General features: G+C 41.5%; 1 protein-coding gene across 11 annotated transcripts in view; it reads left to right on the forward strand.

Annotated features, from left to right (window-relative positions):
* The window catches only part of MORN1 (MORN repeat containing 1), a 317,167-nt gene that overhangs the window by 57,006 nt on the left and 235,434 nt on the right, over positions 1 to 24,727 (forward strand). For all 11 annotated transcript variants that reach the window (XR_005590384.1, XR_005590385.1, XR_005590381.1 and 8 more), the window contains 2 exons: positions 6,922 to 7,055; positions 9,534 to 9,619. Coding sequence is in view for 3 of the 11 variants with exons in the window: in XM_039509147.1 (XP_039365081.1) it covers positions 6,922 to 7,055; positions 9,534 to 9,619 (220 nt within the window). In the remaining 8 variants the exon portion in view is untranslated. The remainder of the gene's footprint in view (positions 1 to 6,921; positions 7,056 to 9,533; positions 9,620 to 24,727) is intronic.

Consider the following 24,727-nt stretch of genomic DNA (forward strand, 5'->3'; position numbering starts at 1 on the left):
GAGATATGAATGAAGATTCCTATAAATAAACAAGAACACAACGTTTCTGAGGTGACCAACATGTGGAATCCTGCCAGGCAGTTTGAAATCATAAGCTTTCAGCACCTTTCTTTGACCAGTTAGTTTTTCCAATATTGATTCAATCACAGTTTCTCAAATAGTTTTAGGGCATGGACTCCATTTTAATACATATGTTGTCTAAATGTTAGGGATTCAGCAGATGTCAAGGGGACTCTGAAAAAACTCAAATAGGGGAATATCACAACTTGAGAGCGATATAAGAAGGCAAGGGGAGCCTGAGGAGGAAGAGGAGGGGAGCTGGGAGGACTTGGTTATAGATGAGGTGGCAGTTGGAGTCACATAGCACCTAGGTAAGGTACAGTTAATTATTTCAGTTTTGTATACTTAGTACAGGGGTGAGCAAACTTTTTGGCCTGAGGGCTGCATTGGGTTTCGTAAATTGTATGGAGGGCCGGTTAGGGGAGGGGGTCATGGCCCCCTCCCTGGAGTCCTGCCCCATCCAACCCTCGCTGACAGCCCCTCTGCGAACCCTGCCCCATCCACACACCCCTGCTCCCTCTCCCCTGACGGCCCCCGGACCTCCACTGCCCCATCCAACCCCTCCTCTCATTCCTGACGGCCCACTCGGGACCCCTGCTCCATCCAAACACCCCTTCCCCCAGTCCCCTGACTGCCCCTGGAACCGCTTCCCCTGACTGCCCATTGCCAACCCATCCACTTCCCCATAGGAACCCTAACCCTAGCTCCAAGTGCCCTACCCATAGGAACCTTAACCCTAGGGCAGGAAGTCCTATACATAGGAACCCTAAACCTAGCTTCAAGTTCCCTACCCATAGGAACCCTAACCCTAGCTTCATGTGCCCTACCCATAGGAACCCTAACCCTAGGGCGGGAAGCCCTACCCAAAGGAACCCTAACCCTAGGGCGGGAAGCCCTACCCATAGGAACCCTAACCCTAGGGGGGGAAGCCCTACCCATAGGAACCCTAACCCTAGGGCGGGAAGCCCTACCCATAGGAACCCTAACCCTAACTCCAAGTGCCCAACCCATAGGAACCCGAACCCTAGCTCCAAGTGCCCTACCCATAGGAACCCTAACCCTAGGGCGGGAAGCCCTAAATATAGGAACCCTAAACCTAGCTCCAAGTGCCCTACCCTTAGGAACCCTAACGCTAGGGCAGGAAGCCCTACCTATAGGAACCCTAACCCTAGCTCCAAATGCCCTACCCATAGGAACCCTAACCCTAGGGTGGAGAGCCCTACCCATAGGATCCCTAACCCTAGCTCCAAGTGGCCTACCCATAGGCATCCTAACCGTAGCTACAAGTGCCCTACCCTTAGGAACCCTAACCCTAGCTCCAAGTGCCCTACCCTTAGGAACCCTAACCCTAGGGCGAGAAGCCTTACCCATAGTAACCCTAACCCTAGCTCCAAGTGTCCTACCCATAGAAACCTTAATCCTAGGGCGGGAAGCCCTAAATATAGGAACCCTAAACCTAGCTCCAAGTACCCTACCCATAGGAACCCTAACCCTTGGGTGGGGCGCCCTACCCATAGGAACCCTAACCCTAGGGCAGGGTGCCCTACCCGTAGGAACCCTAACCCAAGCTCCAAGTGCCCTACCCTTAGGAACCCTAACCCTAGCTCCAAGTTCCCTACCCTTAGGAACCCTAACCCTAGGATGGGAAGCCCCACCCATAGGAACCCTAACCCTAGCTCCAAGTGGCCCTATGCATAGGAACCCTAACACTAGCTCCAAGTGCCCTACCCATAGTAACTCTAATCCTAGCTCCAAGTGCCCTACCCATAGGAACCCTCCTTCCTGACTGCCCTCTCAGGACTGCTGCCCCCATTCAACCTCCTATTCCCCCCGATCACCCCGACCCCTATCCTCACCCCTGCCCGCTAACCACCACCCTGAACTCCCCTGCCCTCTCTCCATGCTGTGCTCCCTGCCCCTTTACTGTGCTTCCTGGAACACCGGTGTCTGGCAGTGCTGGAGCCGGGCCACGCCGCCACCACATAGCTCAGAGTACCGGGTCAGGCCCAGCTCTGCAGCTGCGTTACCCCAGGAGCTCACAGCCCCGCCACCCAGAGCATTGCGAGTGAGTTGAGGCTGTAGGGAGGACAGCAGGGGAGGTGCCAGGAGCTCAGGGGCCCGGCAGTATGGTCCTGCCTGGAGTTTGCCCACCTCTGACTTAATACCAAGCGGAAGAAGGGTTAGATGACTTAATAGACTTCTTTTTAGCTCTAACAGCTATGGTACTTAGTCCTTTTAAAGCACTTTCTGTGCAATTAAATTATCCTCAGATCCCTGGTGAGGTAAATCAGTACTATTACCCTGATTTAGAGGTGAGGGAACTGAGGCACAGAGATTGAAACGACTCACCCAAGGTCACTTAGCGAGTTCTTGTCTCAGCCAGGATTAAAATTCAGGAGTTGCTGACCAAATCACAGTGCTGTGTCTCCTCAGTCCTTAATGCACGGTTTACATATATAAACGTGAAATACATAATGAAGGATAAATATTAGTTATTGGCAAACCTTGTGAGGCTTGATTCAAACATTCAGGCAGAGTTTGGAGGTTTAGTTACATTTGGGCCTTCTCCACTTCCTTCCCTGGAAGGTCACTGGCACCTTTTCCCTCCACATGATCCTTCACTATAAAAGGGGCGAGTTTGGTCAAGACCAGTTATTTTTTTCTAAGATTGTTTCCACATCCTTAGTAAATATTATACAGGTTCTTCCATTAAAATGCAGTACTAAGGGTCCTTTTCAGTGTTAGATACTTTATTGAAAAATGTATTGCACAACAGTTGTCAATAAAAGAGGAAGTCAAATTTAGTGGATACAGAGTCCTTATTGAAACTATTAGTGCATTAAGAAACTGAAATTATGCTGCAAGCAATATGGTTCCCATTCATTGCCCGGAACATAAATACTGCTACTACAGCAAAAGCTAATGGAGAGAAAGATGTTGGTTAAAGAATGTCCTTGTAGAAGTAAAGCCTTAACTTTTTATAATGTCATATAAAGATAAAATTAAGGCACCACAGAAATAACTGCATCACTTGCAAGTAGAGGCACCTTGTTTTAACATTTTCTTCCTAGGATAAAGGATTGTAACTACAAACTACCATATATACTCGTTCATAAGCTGAATTTTTTTAGTAAAAAAGGGAAGCACCAGAGAAAGGGGTCGGCTTATGAACGGGTATAGAGAGGGGGAGGTGGAACACAGCCCCTCCCTCCAACAGAGGCAGCATAGTCAGCAGTGCCAGAAGGGAAGAGACGGGGCCAGAATCTCTCCGCTCCTGGCCATGCTGCTCTCCCCCAGCCTATGAAGCAGCTGCAGCTCCAGGGCTGGCAGGCTGCAGCCATGCTGCTCGGCCCCACCCCCCAGAGCAGGCTGTGGCCATGCCGCCCGGCCCGTTGGAGCATGCTGCAGTCTTGCCACCCAGCCCAGCCCACTGGAACGTACTGCGGCTGTGCCGCCCAGTCTGGCTTGCTGGAGCAAGCTGCGGTCGCACTACCCACCCTGCCGGAACAGATCCATCCAAGCCAGAGACATCCTCCCCTTAGTCCCCTAGCCCTCCCCAGATAAGGTGGGAAGGGATGAGATGGGGAGAGTGAGGGGGTCCTGGGCTAGGGGTGGGGTCATGTGGGGGGTGGTCACAGGGGTTACTCCCCTGACCCCCAGCTTCTCCCCCCCCCAAAACATTTCCCCACCAGTTGCTGTCTCGGCCCATCAGGGTAAGCAGCTGGTGCATCGGGACACTTTGTTTACTTAGGTTTACCTCCATGCCTGTGGACACGAGGTAAACAAACGATCTTGGCCTGCCAGCAGCTTATCCTGATGGCCCGGGAGCCAAAGCTTGCTGACCCCTGAATTATAGGGTCGGTTTATGAACAGGTCAAAATTTTCCATATTTACTTACCATCTTGGGGGGGTCGGCTTATAAACGAACCGGCTTATGATCAAGTATATACAAAATTTGCTTTTTTTTCTTCCTAATACTTTTTCAGCTTTGTTCAGGAAATAAGGCAAAGGCAACCTTATTCTGCTCCGCCCTACGCACAGAATACCTCAATCCATGCAAATTATTCCTTCTAGGATGAGAAGTTACATGTGAGGGTACCTCTCAACTCCTAGACATATGTTGGACTGTCCCTCCAGATTTCCACCCTAAGAGCAATCTGTCTTCTGGTTCCAGGGGGAAGTGGGGTGTAGCCAGAAGAGAGGTGGAACACTCCTACCCTGTTTTCGTTTCTAGCTACTGCCCTTCTTGTGTGCATGGAAGTATAAATGACTACAGTTTGGTTCTTTTTTGTTTGAAGAGGAGGGGAACTGCTCTATACTTCATGTTCTTATGCTTTAGAAGATGATGACCATAATTTTCACATCTGGCTGCCTACAGTTAGACTTTTAAATCCGTATTTAGGCACCTAAATAAGTGTCCTGATTTTCCAATTTGAAATTTCATTGCAATGAATTGGAGCTTGTGGATGCTCAAATCCTTTGGAAATTAGACTACTTTTATTTAGGTGCCCAAATATAAATTTAAGAACTTAACTTTAGTCACTCAACTTTGAACATTTAGGCCACTGTGTCTGATTCTTCTCTCACATAAATTTTACATCAGCTTAACTCCATTGACTTTGGTGCAATTATACTGCTGAATTGCACTAGTGGGAGATTAGAATCAGCCCTAATCTGTTGAAGAAAGGTAGAAAAGAAGAAGCTTTCACCAAACATCTTTGATTTTTTTTATTTAAATTTGTTAAATATTTGCACACATTAAAAATTAATATTTGACATCGTTATGTTATCCATGGAAATGTTAACTTTTCCAATGCTACATTGGATAAAATATTATCAGAGATAATTTAATTCCTATTTTTCCATGTCTCAGGTCAGTTTATGAGTGATAAACATGGCCAGGCTAGTCTATTGAATGCACCATGTACGTTTTGTTGACTTTGTTATTTTAAATAAAAAAAACGAGCCATTTAATTGCTAGACTTTTTCTTATTTTTCTACATGTTGATGCCCTGACTGACTATGTTATCCCTTTCCTAGTCAGTTACTGTGGAGGTTGCCATTCTAGAAAGGGAGCCATACAGATTAACTTGATCACTATTGTATACACAATTTAAGAGAGGCTAAACCAGGCAAACATGACAGGCATCACTGCTTGAAAACATGAAGCAGTTAACCACCTGTCATCTCAGCCATTAACAAAGCAAGTTAAAGAACTAAGGGAAATAATTGTCAGGTGCACATCTGGTTTTCATGGAAAGCCCCATGCTGCAAGGTGTTCAGCATCTCCTGGAGGTACTATTGAAATCACTTGGCGTTGAGGGCACTCAGTGCCTTGCAGAATTGAATCTATACTGTGTAACTACTGTAATCTTCTTGGGTAAATATACTGTAGGGTGCCTGATTTGCATACTGCCACTCATCTTTCCTTATCTTCCCATTTCTATCTCTGTGTTTCTTTTCTACCAAGCAAGCAATGTTTTTTCCTATAGCATTCCTAGCACTGACAAATCTACAGCACCACCAAATTCTTCACGGCAATACTTTGCCAGAAGAGTTACAATTAAATAGAGATTGAATTCTTTGCCTATTGTGTATATCGAGGAGTGTGCACCCCTTAGCTATCGTTTCCACTTTGCAACGCATCAGTCAAGATGGCCAGCAGAGACCGCCTCCTGTGTAGGGAACTCTCTGCTGGTGGAAGTGGCTTCACTATCCTTCAACTGTCCTTCCTCATTCATCAGTGTAATGGGAAGAAGATGGCATTACAGAGGTGGGGCAGGGCATGGCAGAACAGATCTCTACTACTCCCAATCTTCCACTGGCATAAGGCCTGAGAGTCCTTATGCCAGTGGTGTAAGTTACATCTGTTCCCTTGCTCCTCTAAGATATGCGAGGGCAATGTGGTTTAAATTAGGGAGACACAACCAGCTCTCTGAGAGCCTCCTCTTCACTGTACCGGAGCAGAACTCATGTAGGATGGAAACTCTGGCCCCATGATTTCCATATCCAGCTATACCACTGAGTAGTTGTGTGACCTTACTCTAGTTACATAACCCTCAATACCTCAGTTTACGTCACTGTAAGTGGGCCTAATAATATTTATCTGTTCTTTCGGGATGTTGTGCATCTTATTTAAGGTCTGGAAAGTGTTTTACTATCCCTGAATATATTTATTTATTTGCTGTTGCCGTCACTCTTCATAAAGGGAGTATACATGTAGATCCACATTAGCTTTTTACAAATGTTTGATTTGTTTCTATTATGCAGAAAACACTTGCTGTTTCTGAGCATAACTACTAAGTTAAGCAAACAAAGCACTTTCCAATAGCCTGGCCTTGCCATATCTACTTTAGCCAATTCCAAATGTTGTAGGCAGTGCCATAAATTAGCAATGTAAAACATCTTCTCTCCTAGTCTCTATAAGATACAGATGGTCACAAAGAAGATTCCCCCTCCCTGTCAAATGTAATTCACTCAGCAGATATGTTTTTATAAGACTTCAGTAGGGTATTAAATATATAGATACGAATAAAGCAAGGTTTGATACTTGTCTTGGCACTTGCATAAAAGGCAAACAGTTTCATATTGTACAGTACATTTAATTCCTACAATATCTACAGTATATTACTTTGCAAAAAATATAACAGGACCTAATTCTATCTCTCTTATTTATTTTGAGTAGTATCTTCACTCCTTGAAAAGTGATGATGTTACTTATGGAGTTAAGTATTACTCAGCATGAGTAAGAGTGGCAGAATCAGGCACATAAGGACACATTAGCAGCTGTTATGTTAGTTATTTATGCTCATAGCATTTTGTTGCTGGTTTCTTAAATGTGTTTCCTTTGTCACTTTTCAGGATTTGAAGATGAAAGTATCCGTCCTCCAGCCAGTCAGAGAGTGGAGCGTGGCTGTGTTGTTTTCAGAAACATCATGCTTGCACCTCCTCCAGCTAATTATCAACCATTCATGCTTTTGGATGAACTAAACAAGGTAAGAAGACTTCATTATAAAACATTTTTAATTTGACCCAAGCAAACTGGACACTTTATCATCTGTCTCAGTTCCCTCTATAAATCAATATTGTTAATTCATCCTTACAAAATCATTGGATAATTCTGCAAGCCCAAGCACCAAATCTGCTCTTCCACTGTGATGATATCGATGGGGAAAAAAATAACTGCTTTGCTCTCACATAGAGAAAAATTCCGGCCATGAACAAGTCAAATTTGGCAAGGCAAGAATAACTAATGTTAATTGTTAGTGTTGCACTTCCTGGCAACTTTGTCCCTCCAGATGCCCATGTTAATCAACAGCAGCAAAAGAGAGCAACTATGAGTTCTTTTGAGAGATCTGGTGCACCATAATATTTTTTCTGATATAAACAAACAAGTAATTAGTGATAATTTACCTAAAAATGCAGGGATAATTTACCTAAAAATGGTTTTGCACATTATCTCCAGTGACACCTTCCAAATGGTGATATTTATGGAGAAGGTGAACACATTCACCTACATGTTGAACAAAAGATAATTTGAGACCATGATGGTGCTGCACTGTTTGTTCTCATTTTCTAAATATGATTTGCAAGTCCTCTGAAAGGCCCATCTAACTTCCTGCAAAATCCTACAGTAGCTAATACTTACTTGTTCTTTTGCAAGTTTTTCGAAAAAAGAAATTACACATGAACTCATAGTTGGTGTGAAGTTCATACAGATTAATACAATATTAACAAAGTATACGGCTTTATTTGTTCAAAGCATGGGAAAAGACACTCATCTCTGTAGATTTTCATGTGTGTTCTTGACTCAGCAGCAGCTGTAGAGCTAAAATGAAGAATCCAGAGTATTGATAGGATACTAATGGTGTAAAATTGTGGACTGTGTTTGAGGAGGATAGTCTTGTGAATAAGATGCACGACTGAGTTTCAGGAAATCTGGATTCAGTTCCAGCTCTGCCAGCAACAGTGGCAAATCTCTTTTTCTTCCTCCCTTTATCTGTCTTGCCCATTTAGGTTGTGAGCTCTTCAGGGCAAGAGCTATCTTTTACAATGGGACATTGATCTCTGCCAGGACCTCTAGGCACTGCCATGATAGAAATAATAATAATAATAATAATTAATAATAAATAACCAGACATGAGCCAGGTAGACCACTCTTCCATATAGAAAATTAGAGTAAAACTACAGCACAAATATAGCATTTTTTCAATGCAAACAGTGTTTTGTATGAATAGGTAACTACCAAAATCATAATTTTTGACTGGTTAAAAAGCTATCTTTAGATTAGATTTGAGCCATAGTAAGATATAATGCTGAAAGTTCCTGAAATCTAATTGACTTTAAACTCACCTTAAATAATTGTAATGTTCAGTTGCTAACTATAATGTTTGTGACGATAAAAAATACAAGATAACATCTCTCCTGTGACAATCACTAGAATTTAAAAAAAAAATATATATATATATATATATATATATATATATATATATATATATATCAGACTCAGGTAATGCTCCTGATCATAACTTCCCTGGCTTTGCAATATATCCCTGCAGGATGGGACCCAAAACAATGTATCGGGGGGGGGGAAAAAGACTGATCAACCTTTCAGCCTTGTCAAATTCACTGTTACCTACAGCAGTAACAATAGGCTCTGTATCACAGTACCGTGTGAATGTGGAAAAATATTTAAAACAATCATTCATTTTCTTAAGACTTCTAAAAATAATTTCTCCTACTCTACTGATGCTGTAAAAATATCAGCCCAATCAAATACCAAGAGCAAAATTCTGTGATCAGCCATAATGACTTTAATGAAGAAACTGAAAAGAAAACATTAATTTTAAAAAGTGAAATGACATCTGTAGGGTTGCGCACAGAGGTAGAGTTTGGCCTGCTGTGGTTTACAAGATACCTTTAAAAGATGGTAGGATCAGGACCAATGGCTTGAAGCTAAAGAAAGAAAAGTTCTGGAGAAGGTTCTTAATAGTTAGTACTGTTGTGGCCAGGACTACACCAAAGGAGGTGTATGAGACTCCATCGCTGCAAACAGTCATGTACCAATGAGATAAAAACTTAATGGGAATAAAGTAGGCAACATCCTACAAGATGCAGGAACAGGGTCAGACTAGATGATCCAAATTGTCTTAGATTCTTAAAAATACAGAGTTGAATAAACTGTCATATCCCTTACTGTGATTTGCCTAAGGGAAATGTAAGGGATGTTGATTTTGTAGGTGTAGGGGCCAAATTTTGCTTACAGGAATAAATATATGACATGAAGGTTATAGCAGAATCTGGAGCATATATGCAAATCAAAAGCCACCAAATCCAAGCGATGATGATTTTGCATTAGTAGTTATTTTCAGTTATGAACGCAAAGGAAAACATTAGCACATCATAAATTACAACTCCACTTTTTGGCAGTCCCCTTGAGCAGTGCGAAATACATTTTCCTTTTTCCGCTCTAGAAAAGAGGCAAAAAGCCAAGTGGAAGGATATCTGCTGAGAAAGCTGAGAAGTTGACAGTCTCACAGGAGAAAATTGTAGACTGCAGGTATGTGTGAATCAGTATTTCTACTGCTCAACTGGAGGATGCTTTCCACTTAAAGCAATGCTTACCTTTATGCAGCAAGCAACAGATGCTTCTATGATGTGAAATGACTCTGTTTTCTCTTTGTCGACCACTGCCATAATTATCATATAATATTGCCTTTCACACTTTACATCAATATATTTCTAATGTTTTTATAATTTACTTCGGACATATAAATATTTGATTTGGATGTGACAGTGAACTGAACCACACATGTACCAGGGTACCTTGCACAGGAAGTGTGTGTATATATTTTAACTTCAACTCTGTTTTCTAGATTAAACTCTTTTAAGTTTTTCTCTTTGAAATGTTATAAGTAAAGGAGGATTAGATCATGCTTCTAAAATTGCTCTCATATTTACCAGTCCAGACATAAAATCTATGTTGTCCACTTTTTATCAAGGTGATGATGATGATGATTAGGAACGGGGGGTGCGGGGAATGATTTAGAATAAATAAATATATGTTAAAAAAGTGTCTCCTTGAACTATGTGGCAAGTAAAGTTTTTCAGAGCTGCTTTGGGCAACAGTGATCATGCAGTGATCGTATTTTCTTATGGTTCATGAGGTTGAATTGGAGAAAGAAAAGGAGAGGTATTCTTTCAAGCTCTATACTCCTGTCCAGGGGTGGCTCCAGGCACCAGCACGCCAAGTGCGTGCGTGGGGCAGCAAGCCACGGGGGGGTGCTCTGCCAGTCACTGCGAGGGTGGCAGGCAGGTTGCCTTCGGTGGCATGCCTGCGGAGGGTCCACTGGTCCCGCGGCTTCGGCGGACCTCCCGTAGGCATGCCGCCAAATCTGCGGGATCGGGGACCTCCCGCAGGCAAGCCGCCGAAGGCAACCTGCCTGCCGCCCTCGCAGCGACTGGCAGAGCACCCCCCTGTGGCTTGCCGCCCCTGCTCCCGTCATTCAAAATGTAACTTCAAATTGAGACTCTGCTCATGCAGATCTTCCTAGCATGATTGTCATTCTCCTGCATTGGTCAGCAATGAAATAATTAACAATGTTGATGTTTAATTTGTCAGCTTGATAAGAAATGTGGCACTTCTGTCAGAGCTATTGGTTCAGGCAGACATCAGTGCATTAGTTAACCTTAACAAATATAATCTTCATAACCATGAGGCATAGAAATATTTTATTTTATATGAAGATCTAGATTCTGGAGCAAATTTTCTGCAGCAAGGGATGGGCAAGGGATAGATTCACTGGCTGGGGAATCACACAGTACACATAACTCTGATGATAGCTGCTTTCTGTCATAACAAAAATAATTGTGATACCGTAAGGAAAAATCAACAAAGCTACATTATAATGTATTAAGGGAAAAGCAGAGGAAGCCAAGCAATCTCATTGACTCCCAGTCCTGTGGTTACCCGATGATAGCTGTACTGGTTTCATCACTGCAAAGTTTTACTATGTCTTCAGTATCCAAAAGTAATTGTTAAAAAAGTTTTACCAATGTATGTCATAGAAACATCTGTGACAACATTGAGGCTGCCTACTGTTTCAACCCCCTGTTGTGCTGACTCTGTAGACAGTTCAGAGAATCAGGACACATCAGCAAATGAACCACAGACACAAGGGACAGATTTTAAGCATCAGGCTGCAACTTTATTAAATTAATGCTGGATAGGGGCACTGTTTGCCAACCCCTACTCTTGCATACCCAACATTTAATGGGGTCCAGTGTGGTGGGATTACAGGGTACCACCATGTATAAATTGGTGAAAATCCTTCTCAGCCTACCCCTAGGCCTCAGGTGACTTCTGAAACCACACCCCTATGACTACCAAGGGGTTATCTCAGTCCACGAAGACTTCAGGTTTCCCCTTGTCCTACAGGCACAAGGTCCACCACTGAAATCCCGGGTCTCAGCTCTTTAGCCTTTATCCACACTAGCCACTGGCTACACATAGTGACGAGTTTAACAGTCTTACCTTTCCTGATATTAAATTTTCAAGTCCTATTCCTTTCAACCCAACTGGGCCTCCATGAGGCTGCAGGAAAGCTGAAAAAGCCCACTGAATCTAGGTCAGTTTGGCCTAACAGGAAAAATTATTTTCTGATCCCCAAATAAGTGATTGTTCAGACCCATAGCATCCTGAAAAACTCAGTTCCTGTGCTACAACAAAGTGGAGGGAGGACAGGGTAGCTAAAGGTCCAACAGGCCTTTGAAAAGCCCAAGCAGAGTTTAAATATACCTGGCTGACAGGCACAAGAACCAGTCAGCCATCCTGGTCCCCCTAGCCTCACCAATGCGCTCTCGCCTCCCCCACTTTCAGGGTACCGTGTCTTATTTCTGCTGGTCCAACCCAACAACCTCTCTTGGGATGGGCACTTGTTATAGAAGACCCAATATTTAGCCCTGTAGCGGGGTGGTTATCCACTCCTGCCCTGCGGGGCCTGAAACAGCCCAGGAGAGGGCTGGGGCTGGGGCAAGAAGCCTGGGCTGATCGGGGAAAGTAGGCTCAGCTGTGGCCATGCCCCAATCAGGCCCAGCTGGCCCCTATAAGAGACAGTGAGCCAGAAGCCCAGTCAGTCTCCCTCTGCTTGTAGAAGGGCCTGGCTGCAGGGACCTAAGCAAGACACCTAGATTGGGAGCAGGGCTGGGGAAGGGCCAGAGGATCTGGGAACTCCGGCCTGGAAAGCCCCAGGCTGCAGGCCTGACTATAGGTGCAGGGTTGCAGTGGGGCAGCCCATGGGGAGGCAGAGGCAGCAGGTCCGAACCCCTTTGCCTGTGATGAGTGGCTTATACTGCAGTCTGCCCAGTGAACGGGGGCTAGATGGAGACTGGGCAGTAGCCAAGACTGAGGTGAAGTGGGGATAGTGGGTGGGGGTTCCCCTGGGAGAGGGAGACCCAGAACTGTGGGGGTACTGCCAGGGGGCAGCACCCAGTAAAACGGTCACCGGGATCCTGGGAGGGACACAGGGGCCAGCAGTGGTAAGGCAGATCACCGGCCTGCAGAGGGCGCTCTGACAGCTGGAGAGCTGATTCCTGAGACGACCAGCAGGAAGCGCCGCTGGGTGAGTCTGCACACCTCTACAAGCCCCAAAAGGCATTTTTGTCTCATAAGAGCTGAGATTCAGTGACTGTAAAACAAGCCTGTAATGAGGAAAAACAACTTTTCCCCGCACAAATGCCAGATTTTCTGCCAAGCAACTGTCACACAGACAAACCAATAGGAGAAATGAATTATCCCTTTCATAGATTCATAGATTCTAGGACTGAAAGGGACCTCGAGAGGTCATCGAGTCCAGTCCCCTGCCCTCATGGCAGGACCAAATACTGTCTAGACCATCCCGGATAGATATTTATCTATCCTACTCTTAAATATCTCCAGAGATGGAGATTCCACAACCTCCCTAGGCAGTTTATTCCAGTGTTTAACCACCCTGACAGTTAGGAACTTTTTCCTAATGTCCAACCTAAACCTCCCTTGCTGCAGTTTAAGCCCATTGCTTCTTGTTCTATCCTTAGAGGCTAAGGTGAACAAGTTTTCTCCCTCCTCCTTATGACACCCTTTTAGATACCTGGAAACTGCTATCATGTCCCCTCTCAGTCTTCTCTTTTCCAAACTAAACAAACCCAATTCTTTCAGCCTTCCTTCATAGGTCATGTTCTCAAGACCTTTAATCATTCTTGTTGCTCTTCTCTCGACCCTCTCCAGTTTCTCCACATCTTTCTTGACATGCGGTGCCCAGAACTGGACACAATACTCCAGTTGAGGCCTAACCAGTGCAGAGTAGAGCGGAAGAATGACTTCTCGTGTCTTGCTCACAACACACCTGTTAATGCATCCCAGAATCATGTTTGCTTTTTTTGCAACAGCATCACACTGTTGACTCATATTTAGCTTGTGGTTCACTATGCCATACTCCTTCCTAGACAGTCTCTTCCCATTCTGTATGTGTGAAACTGATTGTTCCTTCCTAAGTGAACCACTTTGCATTTGTCTTTGTTAAACTTCATCCTGTTTACCTCAGACCATTTCTCCAATTTGTCCAGATCATTTTGAATTATGACCCTAACCTCCAAAGCAGTTGCAATCCCTCCCAGTTTGGTATCATCTGCAAACTTAATAAGCATACTTTCTATGCCAATATCTAAGTTGTTGATGAAGATATTGAACAGAGAAGGTCCCAAAACAGACCCCTGTGGAATCCCACTTGTTATACCTTTCCAGCAGGATTGGGAACCATTAATAACTATTCTCTGAGTACAGTTATCCAGCCAGTTATGCACCCACCTTATAGTGGCTCCATCTAAGATGTATTTGCCTAGCTTATTGATAAGAATATCATGCGAGACCGTATCAAATGCCTTACTAAAGTCTAGGTATACCACATCCACCACTTCTCCCTTATCTACAAGACTTGTTATCATATCAAAGAAAGCTATCAGATTTATTTGACATGATTTGTTCTTTACAAATCCATGCTGGCTGTTCCCTATCACCTTACCACCTTCCAAGTGTTTGCAGATGATTTCCTTAATTACTTGCTCAATTATCTTCCCTGGCACAGAAGTTAAACTAACTGGTCTATAAAAAAACAGGAGTACTTGTGGCACCTTAAAGACTAACAAATTTATTTTAGCATGAGCTTTCGTGAGCTGCAGCTCACTTCTTCGGCTGCATGGAATGGAACACACAGACGGGATATTTATACATACAGAGAACATGAAAAGGTGGAAGTATGCATACCAACAGGCAGAGTCTAATCAATTGAGATGAGCTATCGTTAGCAGGAGGAAAAAAACTTTTTGAAGTGATAATTAAGATGGCCCATAGAAGGTGTGAGGAGAACTTAACATAGGGAAATAGATTCAATTGGTGTAATGACCCAACCATTCCCAGTCTTTGTTTAGGCCACAGTTAATAGTATCTAATTTGCATATTAATTCAAGTTCAGCAGTTTCTCTTTGGAGTCTGTTCTTGAAGTTTTTTTGTTGCAAAATTGCCACCTTCAAGTCTGTCACTGAGTGGTTAGAGAGGTTGAAGTGTTCTCCCACTGGTTTTTGAATGTTATGATTCCTGATGTCAGATTTGTGTCCATTTATTCTTTTGCGTAGAGACTGTCCGGTTTGGCCAATGTACATGGCAGAGGGGCATTGCTGGCACATGATGGCATATGTTTTTATTTTCCTTTTTATAGATGGGCACTATATTTGCCCTTTTCCAGTCTTCTGGAATCTCTCCTGTCTCCCATGATTTTCCAAAGATAATAGCTAGAGGCTCAGATACTGCCTCTATTAGCTCCTTGAGTATTCTAGGATGCATTTAATCAGGCCCTGGTGACTTGCAGGCATCTAACTTTTCTAAGTGATTACAACATCTCTTCTCTGAATACCCCGGCCTTGATTCTGCCCCATTGGTCTTCCCCTCTGACCGTCTTGGAACCGTTTTGAATTTTAGGGCTGTAGGCCCAGGAATATCAGAAAAATCAGTAAAGACAAAAGGGTGGAAGTGTCAGTCTTACTATGTATCTGTTCAGGCAGTTATAGTACAATCCTATTTCTGTTTGTGTCACTCATAGCTGGCAGCCTTCTGTTTGATAATTATATTTTTCTTTCCTGTTCTAACTCTGGAAGACATTCTCTAAACAAGCTGTGAAGAGCTTTGGAGAGTTTATAGCTACATTAATCTTTTGTGTGTCTTTGTTTAGATGTAAAGAGGAGATCACAGCCCCTGTTTTTCAGACGTAACTGTAACCTTTATGTGTACGTTAAAGAGGGAAAGCTCTTACGCTCTTGTTGCTGAGAGCATAGATGTTCTGTGTACTGTGCATTATCAATAGGCAGTGTAGTGATTATGTTAAAAGTTGAAAATGTGATGATAGAATTTATATAACTGAAATTCTGGCTCTTAACAAAGAACACATGACACTTACCTACTTCTTAGATCAAGGTGATCCATTCCAGTACAATTGAATTCTGGCGTCATATCAGTGTTTGGCTCAGTGTGTATAAATTGCTTCAGTTGTTTGTTTGAAATCTAGAGACACTAGTAGAAATTGCTTCCATTAAATAACAATGTCATCTTCAGAATACAAAGCCATGGGTTTGATCCCTGTTGCTTAGATGTGAAATAAGAAAGAAATTTAATTACTATTTCTGGCTTTTGCATAATATTATGCCCCTAGAAATAGCTTTTTTGAAAGGAGTACCAGAATATGTTACATTTGTCACGTGCAAGCAAAAGCAATTTTATGGATAATTTATTGTCTTTTTGAGATTTTCATTTAAAAGAAAAAACTGTAATATGTTGTAGACTTCATTTTTCCTTCAACAGCCTCACCCTACAGATGTTCTTGCCCAGCTGACCCACTGGAAAAACAATATTTAAATGCCATGACTTCTTACCCAGGAATAATTACACAATAATTTCAGTACAGTGAATCAAACTTTCCTTTGAGTTCCTTTGAAAATGTAGCAGATCAAGAATCTGGTTTCTCAGTGCCATCTAATCCATTTGCAACCCTGAAGGCAAACACTAAGCCTTTTCCATATTCTATACACAGATGTGACTGCATAAATGCTGTAGTATGAGACAACAGCAAATTAAACTGCAGCAAAAGCAGCAAATATTAGGGGGAAATGAAAACTCCTGACTCAGAGGAGCTGGGCAATGACAGACTCCTCATTATAGATCTTTTCATATGGAGAAGAATGACTGATAAATGAGGTTGCTGTGACATAAAGAGGATGAGAACACAGTTGGACGTTCATGCAAAAATTATGCTTTCTGTACAAAACAAATAGAAGAATGGGTGATATCTAATTTGCATCTCTTCTTACCAACAAACTGATTAAGGAGACATCTTCTGAAGCAGATGGTAGAGTTGTCATCTGCAAGATTAAGATACCATGTGTACCCTTTTCCACTCTTTTGGTTGTGATGGAGGTGACATTAGCTGTAATCTTCCTGTTTGTTGCCAGTCGTTTACTATCTCTTTAAGGGGTTACAGTTGATACACATGTAGTTCTTTAAAATCTTGACATTAGGGAAATCTGCCATTGCCCAGAATCCTCCTACCTCTTTCTATTACTGAAGAATAGCAAAGCATAAAATAACTATCATGGAACCCTGTCTTGCTTTGTCTGCTCATTCTAGTAACTCTTAACTACATGAACAGCTCCATTGACTTCAGTGTCAGTAAGAGTTGCAGGATTAGCCTCTTTGTGATTTGCAGTGGCCTCTAGATATTGAACAAGACACTTCATCATGACCTTTCAAACTGGTTGAAGAGGACAATCTTGGAGTGCCAAGGCAATGCAGCATGGGCAACAAAAGCTATAAGTCATGGAGAGACTTCCATATGAAGAGAGTTTGAAAAGAAGGGGGATTGTTTTGTTTAGAGAGGGGCTCCTGTTTACTCTTTCTCATAATACCAAAGCAATATTCAATACAATTTAAAGGCAATGAATTTGAAAATTATAAAAGGATTTTTTTTGTGGTACATAATTTATAATTAACCTGTGGAACTCCATTGCCTCTGGATATTACTAAGGCCAATTCCTCATCAGGATTCAGAAAAGGATTAGACACTTATATGGATTTTGAGAACATTCAGTTACTTTAGATAGAATTTTTAAAAAGTGTAAAATGAATATTCAAGAATTATGCCAACTCATTCACTGGCACTCATTGAGAAGAAAATTCCCTTATGGCAGGTTATTTTCTGTAACTGTCCACTCTCCATTTTCACCAGTGGTCCCCAAACTTTTTACCTCGTGCCTCCCCTTACCTCTGTCCCTTTACCCCCCCTGCCCTTTGGGGTCAGGAGCAGGGCCGCAGTCTGGAAGTGGGGGACGCAGACAGGGTAAGGGGGCTGAGGCTGGGGCCACACCTGGGGGCAGGGGCAGAGCTGAGGCTGGGGGCCAAGGCCAACAGCCAGGACCCTGGGCATGGGGCCAGCAGCCGGAGCCAGGAGTGGAGCTGGGTGGCATTCCCTCCCCACCCCCCATGCAGGCTGGCCTGGGCCCCAGCTGCCCCCCCCAATGTTCCTCCAAGCCCCTGTAGAGGAGTGTGCCCCACAGTTTGGGGACCTCTGATTTTTCACCTTTCTCTGAAGTATCTGCTATTGGCCACTGTCAGAGATAGGACACTAGACTGGATGAACACTTGCTCTGATGCACTATGGCAATTCCTGTGTTCCTAGTACAAAATATATCATTGCATGAGTACAGTATATTGATTAGCTTAAAGATTTTCAAAACCTTAGGGCACAAAGAAACCTATAATCATCCACCTCTGCTTTCAAAATACAAATGTCTGAATCACAGAAATCCAGTTTCCAGATGGGAAATGTTCCTTTTATACCTGTCTGATTTGCATATCTGGACTGATAGGTTCCAGACTAGTAATGTCTTATCTCATTGTCTTCATCATTGCATTCCATGGTTAATCAAACTAGTATTCCAGGAGGAAGAGAAAGTACTGGGAGAAGATTAATTGAGTGATTCCCTTTCCTTCCACAGCTGGTAGAAAAGAAGACCCTGTAAGTTCACCTACAGAGTACAAAAAATAACTACTTTTAAAAGCTTCCAAATCTTTGTAGAGGCTGAACTGAAAGTAAACCTTGTGCCCAAAGGATTAATAATGACAAACATACCTCAGATAATGGCTGATGGTAGACATTAGGGTTCAGACTGTTGTACATTCAGTGTTGGGTGCTTTTTGTATGTATATTATACTGTATGCCTACACAGGCCGAAAGATTCGCAGACCAAAGCTCTCCCAAGCGCTCTATAGTGTATCTACAGAATGTCTTCCACAGGTAAGTTTGGAAAGCAAAAAGCATCATCATAAACAGCTACCATTTTGCATAAGCTATTGTCCTGGTTCCTGAACTTCAAGAGTCGATAGAGGAGCTAAAGTCTGGGCCTGAAAATGTACATGATGGAGATAATGCTCAACAGATAGAAAAAAGAAATCAGGGTAAATGGGAATATAGCTGAATGAGTGAAAGAATATATCAACCTTAGACAAAAACTGCATGGACGAATTAGGCAATGTTGGAAGATAAAAGACATTGGAAGACCTATCATCTACTTACCTAGAATTGGCAAATCTACACATGTATTTTGCTAGTAATCAAATTTAGCTTAGAAATATCCCTCCTTGAGAAAATGCATCAGAAATATAAGGCACCAAAGAAACACTGAGAGAGATTAATGAGGAGACAATAAATAAATGGGTGTAAGGACAAAAGTAAATAACAAATCAATATTTAAAGATCAAAAGGAGGAATTTGAAATACCAGGTAATAGTTTTAAATATGCTTTGTCCAGTTCTCTTCTTTTCTTACATTACGAACCTGATTTTCACAAGTGCTGAGCACTTACAGTTGCAATTGAAGTCAATGGGAGCGGTGGGTGCTCAGCATCTCTGAAAATTATTTTTACTACTCCTATTTATTTCTATTGAGGTAGCATGTAGGAGCCCCACTGTTGGACCAGAACCCATTATGCTGGGTACTGTTCAAAGGCAGAACAGAAAGAAAGATTCTGCCCAAAAGAGCTGATAAATTAAATAAAATCAGCCCCTATGTGTTCTCTGAGTGTAAACCTAACATTTGTTCCAGAAATGGAAAATAAAACCTAGAAAAATAGTTCCTGCCATGTCTGGAACTGAACTTTTGAATTTATTTTCTGAGACTGTAATTAGCATACTGGCAGTGATCCTTAAAAAGCTACTAATGCGGGTCTTGCAGTTTTGTTAATTAGGATGTGCCATTTAATATGAAAATAAGGGTGATCATTATATAGGTCACTATGAGAATTTGTGGATCTGACATGGAGTACAAGCTTGGAAAGAAAGCTTCAGAAATGTTTTTAACTGTGACCACGTCTGTGCTTATAAAATCGAAGAAATGTCCTGTTACACTCGTTGAGTATAAATCAGGCATCGGCAACCTTTCAGAAGTGGTGTGCCGAGTCTTCATTTATTCACCCTAATTTAAGGTTTCGCGTACCAGTAATACATTTTAATGTTTTTAGAAGGTCTCTTTCTATAGCTCTATAATGTATAACTAAACTATTGTTGTATGTAAAGTAAATCAGGTTTTTAAAATGTTTAAGAAGCTTCATTTAAAATTAAATTAAAATGCAGAGCCCCCTGGACCATTGGCCAGGACCCGGGCAGTGTGAGTGCCACTGAAAATCAGCTTGCGTGCTGCCTTTGGCATGCGTGCCATAGGTTACCTACCCCTGGTATAAATCAATATAAGCTTTATGCTGTATTTCAACTTGAGATGTACTTACAGGCAGAGATCTGTAGACCCAGGTCTTGCAGGAAATACATCTAATAGAATCAGTTCTGTTGTTCCCTGTGTTTTTAAAAATTTCAGTGAAAAAGACACTCTCATGGTATTTTTTTCATAAATTTAAATGTCACAGTTGCATTTATCATGGTTTAACTAAGCTTGAAAGCAGATTGTTTTCCTTTGAGTTCAGTTGCAATGCATGGATGTAACTGAGAGCATTATTTGGCCCCAAATAATACAACTGGGAATATCAAATCTATGCCATCGTAAGTGAGAAGTGCAATTAAAAGATTTTTATGACATCTTATTGGCAAACATGCTTAATTGGTTTGTGATATATTCTGAAATTCTTTGCCTGTGTCCACACTATGTGGTGTACTCATGTCTGATGTTGCTTTGAAATATGGTTGTAACACTATTTGCATCTGCGCTTAACACTGTTTTGTGTTGTGCCTCTGAGAGGAGGCATAGTGTGAGGGGAAAGTCTCTCTCCGGATCCCAGCCATGTTAAAACAACAACAACAAAACAGTCTGTAGCCTTGTTAGAACTAGTTTAGTAAGGCATAGTTTCTGCTACTGCATTTATCCACACTGGAACCGTGCAAACTATCACCATCTTGACAAGAGGTTCACAAGCAGAGTACAGTCAGAACCATGCTTCTTAATTGCCATCATTGTGGCTAGCTGGTTCTGCTCCCAATATGCAGTCACTTGACAGCTAAGAGGCTCTCTTCATCACTAAGTATTTGCTCAGTAAAGCAACATATTGGTATAGATTTTTCTTTTTGCCCTTTGGATCGAATTCCTCTATACACAGTCAAACTTACGATAGATGTTTAACCATGTTCGATCACTTTGGTTCAAGAACTGAAGAAGTTAGTTGATTAAGTTATGATTTCTGCAAAATACCAGAAATTGGATGCTACAGTTCCTAACCTGACCATAATGTTGTCCTCAGTTGAGTTACACCAGGGATAAATTTGGCCCTTAGTGCTTTTAACTTGGTTTAATTCTTTTTAAACCATCAAAGCTAATGAGTAACCTATATAATCAATGCATGTATGAGAAGAGACTAAGTTGGAGTTTCAGACAATTAGGTCACCTAATGTACTTGCAGCTGTCTCATACATTGATCTTCTCCGCTGTCTAGTAATTCTTCGTAACCTACAGCAAGTTATACATTAACTCATTTATTAGCTTCACATAAGAATCAATCTCTGCCCACAGTGGCAGCCACTCCATTATCATCTGGTATATTTCAAACAATAGAAGTGATTGAAACAGGAACTCCTACATTTCTATGAAGATTAAGAATGACACACCACCCTGTAATTTAAGTAGTTGTGCAATAGTTTTTCATTTGCATTAGAAGGGGAGTGCAGATTGTGCTGAATTGTTCCATTTTTTTTAAAATAAAATTTCACTTCAGGTTTTGAAAGATCTTCTCTGACTAATAGGTTACTTATTTTTGGAGTTCACAGGAATTTTATATTTTTAAAAATGCAGGTGTTTTTCTTCTAATGAAAAGAAATTTCATGTTTTTCATCCAGATTAAGAAATAGTTCATTTTTGGGTTTGGTTATTGTTTTAGACATTGAAGGCCAAATTAATCCCCTGAGTTATACCTGCTTACACCAGAGCTGAATTCATCCCTCAATAAATCCTATAATTTCCAGTCCTTAATATATTATTAAAATAATTTTTTCTTTTTAAGATAACTGCGTTCAGCATCGTCAGGGATATGTGGTCACTGATTTTATTTTTCTTCAGTTACTTGGATCAAATTTGACTAAAGTTTACAATTTAATTAATTAAAACTAATTGAAATCTGTTTCTGAGATTTGATTGGAGCTGGTAATATAGCAAAATTTCTCAAGTGACTCAAACTGTAATGCTTTATATATACATTTCATCTAACCTACATGACTTTGAAGAGTTTAGACAGGAGAGCATTTAATCAAGCCAAAAGTATAATCAGAAATTACATAGTCATGACTAAGATTCTTTTCATCTATTTTGTCCCTGTAATTTCTTCATCCATATTCTGAGCAATAGTCTTGAATCAATTGGGTATACTCTAAAACAACATGCCCCAGTTTCACAGAAGGATGTGCTTATAGTGAATGTCACTGCAGATTTCTCTCAATCACCATTATAGGCCAGAAGACCAGATTTTTTTAAAGTGGTAATTTATGAAGAAGTCTTAATCCACATTAGCAGATTGGTTTGATTCTAGAGGAACTGAATTAAAGTCTCATCCTGCAACTCTAGTTGCTTGAGTAGTCCTCACCTGACTTCAGTAAGACTATTCGTGGGGATAATGTTTGCAGGATTGGGCACTTGCATTGCTATAGTAGTAACCTATCTATACCCGAAAATGTCAACAAATTGTCTGTCTTTATACGCACACACACAATTTTACAATAGCTTTATTAATTGCTTTAGTTTATATAATAATGTCTTGTGTGTAATCTTTAGCATACCGTAATGTTTTTTAGAACTAGTGATATAACATTTTTCCAGTGGCTGAAGCAGTGGTTTGTTAGAAATTGGAGGACAACAGTCAGAGAAAACAATGTATTTCTATATTACAGTTTATACATTGGACTCCTCTCTTGCATTGGCACAGCTGTAGCATTTTATATGCAACACTTCTCATTAAAAAGCATAGATCATAGGCATGAGTTACATGCAAGTGGAAAGTTGGCTTATTTAATGCTCAACATGTATCTTTTTTAATCTACCACTTATTTTAATATATTGTTTTAAATAGATTGGGTTCAGCTGTCAAGGCAGAGGGAGTTTGTTATTTTTCCATAGCAAAGGTCACTAAGCATCGGGGCAGTCAAGTGACTAGCCAATAAAATCTAAAATCATCTCTTAATTTTAGACTGCCATCTTCCTTTACTTAAAAGGACTCTTTTTTTTCCCCTTTCTTTTTAAGTAGCCTGGTCATTTGATTCATGAGAGAAATTCCTTGCATATTATAGAATTTCATAATGAGATAGAGATCACTGTCATTTCCTGAATAATCTTAAATTGTGTCAGCTGCTGAGAATGGGCCTGATTTAGTAAATATGGCCAGGGGCTTTATCCAGCAATATATGAAAGTCCTGCAAGAATCTTTTCACTGGCTTGGGGGATGGGGCAAGGGAGGCGGAAGAAATGTCAACCTCTTTTATTGCTTATTCTCAGCAATCTTAATTACCTGTTTTGTGATGGAAAAATGCAGCCACATGCAGAACCCAGTCGAGCACCAAGACCTAATCCAATCAGTCTGATGATGTATGCAAAAAGTTTACACAAAATGACCTTGTGCATAATTACTCATTTGACGGCTGTTAGTAAATGACACAAACGGAATCTGACACACATTGTAACACATTAATGAGCACCTATCTCCCCCCATCCTCTTCTGTACAGAAAAATGGTTTTAATTAAGACTTCCGTGATTAGTCATTTAATCAGTCATTAGCCCAATACAGATGGAGTCAATTAATTTTTTTTACACTTGAATAGACACTTGATGCTACTGCAAACCATACAATCTATTTTTTAACATTGTATCATGGGCAATTGCTTCACAGTATATATAGTCAATGTGTCACTCTTTTACAGAGACTGGGTAGCCACAACAGTATATCAGTAGTACAGCTGATATAGGGGTTTCTTATTGCACACATCCAGACTACATGGGCACAGGTTCAGCTGTGAACTCAGTGTGGTATTCCCTTCTCAGGGTTCATCCATTATTTATATTAACCTTAGTGGAATAGTCACCTCTTGAATCAGATGTATACAGTAGCTCTACACTTCACACACCCCTGGCATGGGTATAAATAGCAACGTAGACAGCAAGGCACTGCATAGGTGAGCAAAGGCACACCTGAACCCTGTGACTATGTGCCATATACATGCCTAAGCAGGGGCTAAAAATAGCAGTGCAGTGTCCCACTGCCTTCCTGTTGCCAGAGTCTTTCCCGCCAGAGGGAAAGTCTCCAGCAGCAAGGAAAGACTGTGGCAGAGGAGAGACAGTGGGGAAAGGCTCCAGCAGTGGGGAGCTGCCTCCATCCTGCCAGAGCCTTTCACTGACACAGGTAGGTACACGCCTCTGTGTGGACTCAGGCTGCCTTTCACTGCAGCGTTTAGCTACACGTAGCCTACACAACCACCACCAGAGTAGATGAGGCCACAGTGTCCTATTATAGTCATTAGGTAACTCTAAGTGTGTTTTTGTTTTGTCTGGAGAAGTATATAATGGAAATTTCTGAACTCTGTGTGTACTTGTAAATCCTGGACCACCACAGCCCCTGCAATTATAGAACAGACATAGGGCTTCTGATTTTGTTTTCACTGATAAACATGGATAAAACAGATTGATATAAGTAAATAAATAAGAAGGAAAAACACAACAACAAATAATGGAAAAACACCAGAAGCAATTACTCAGTTCATGTTGGTTTCACCTCTTTCCCACTGCATTTTGTTTATATAGATGTCCCTGCTCCCTGGCTTGTACCTCAGGACTTGTCTACATGGAGCATAATCTGAACTATGGGGGTGTGATTTCTAAAGCTCACTAATGTGCTACACATTAGTTGGTTCAGATAGACCCTACTGGTGTGCATTAAAGGTTCCCTAGTGTGCTTTAATATAATGCTGTTTGAAACAGTGCTGTGTTAAAATGCCCTAGGGGACATGCACCAAATGCTAAACTCAGTGGCTCAATAACAAGCATACAAAGCTTAAACTAACATTGTCTTTATATATATATATATTATAAAAATTAAAGTATATCCTATTTA

This window comes from Mauremys reevesii, linkage group 21, assembly GCF_016161935.1.
Source record: "Mauremys reevesii isolate NIE-2019 linkage group 21, ASM1616193v1, whole genome shotgun sequence".
Taxonomy (NCBI): Eukaryota; Metazoa; Chordata; order Testudines; family Geoemydidae; genus Mauremys; species Mauremys reevesii.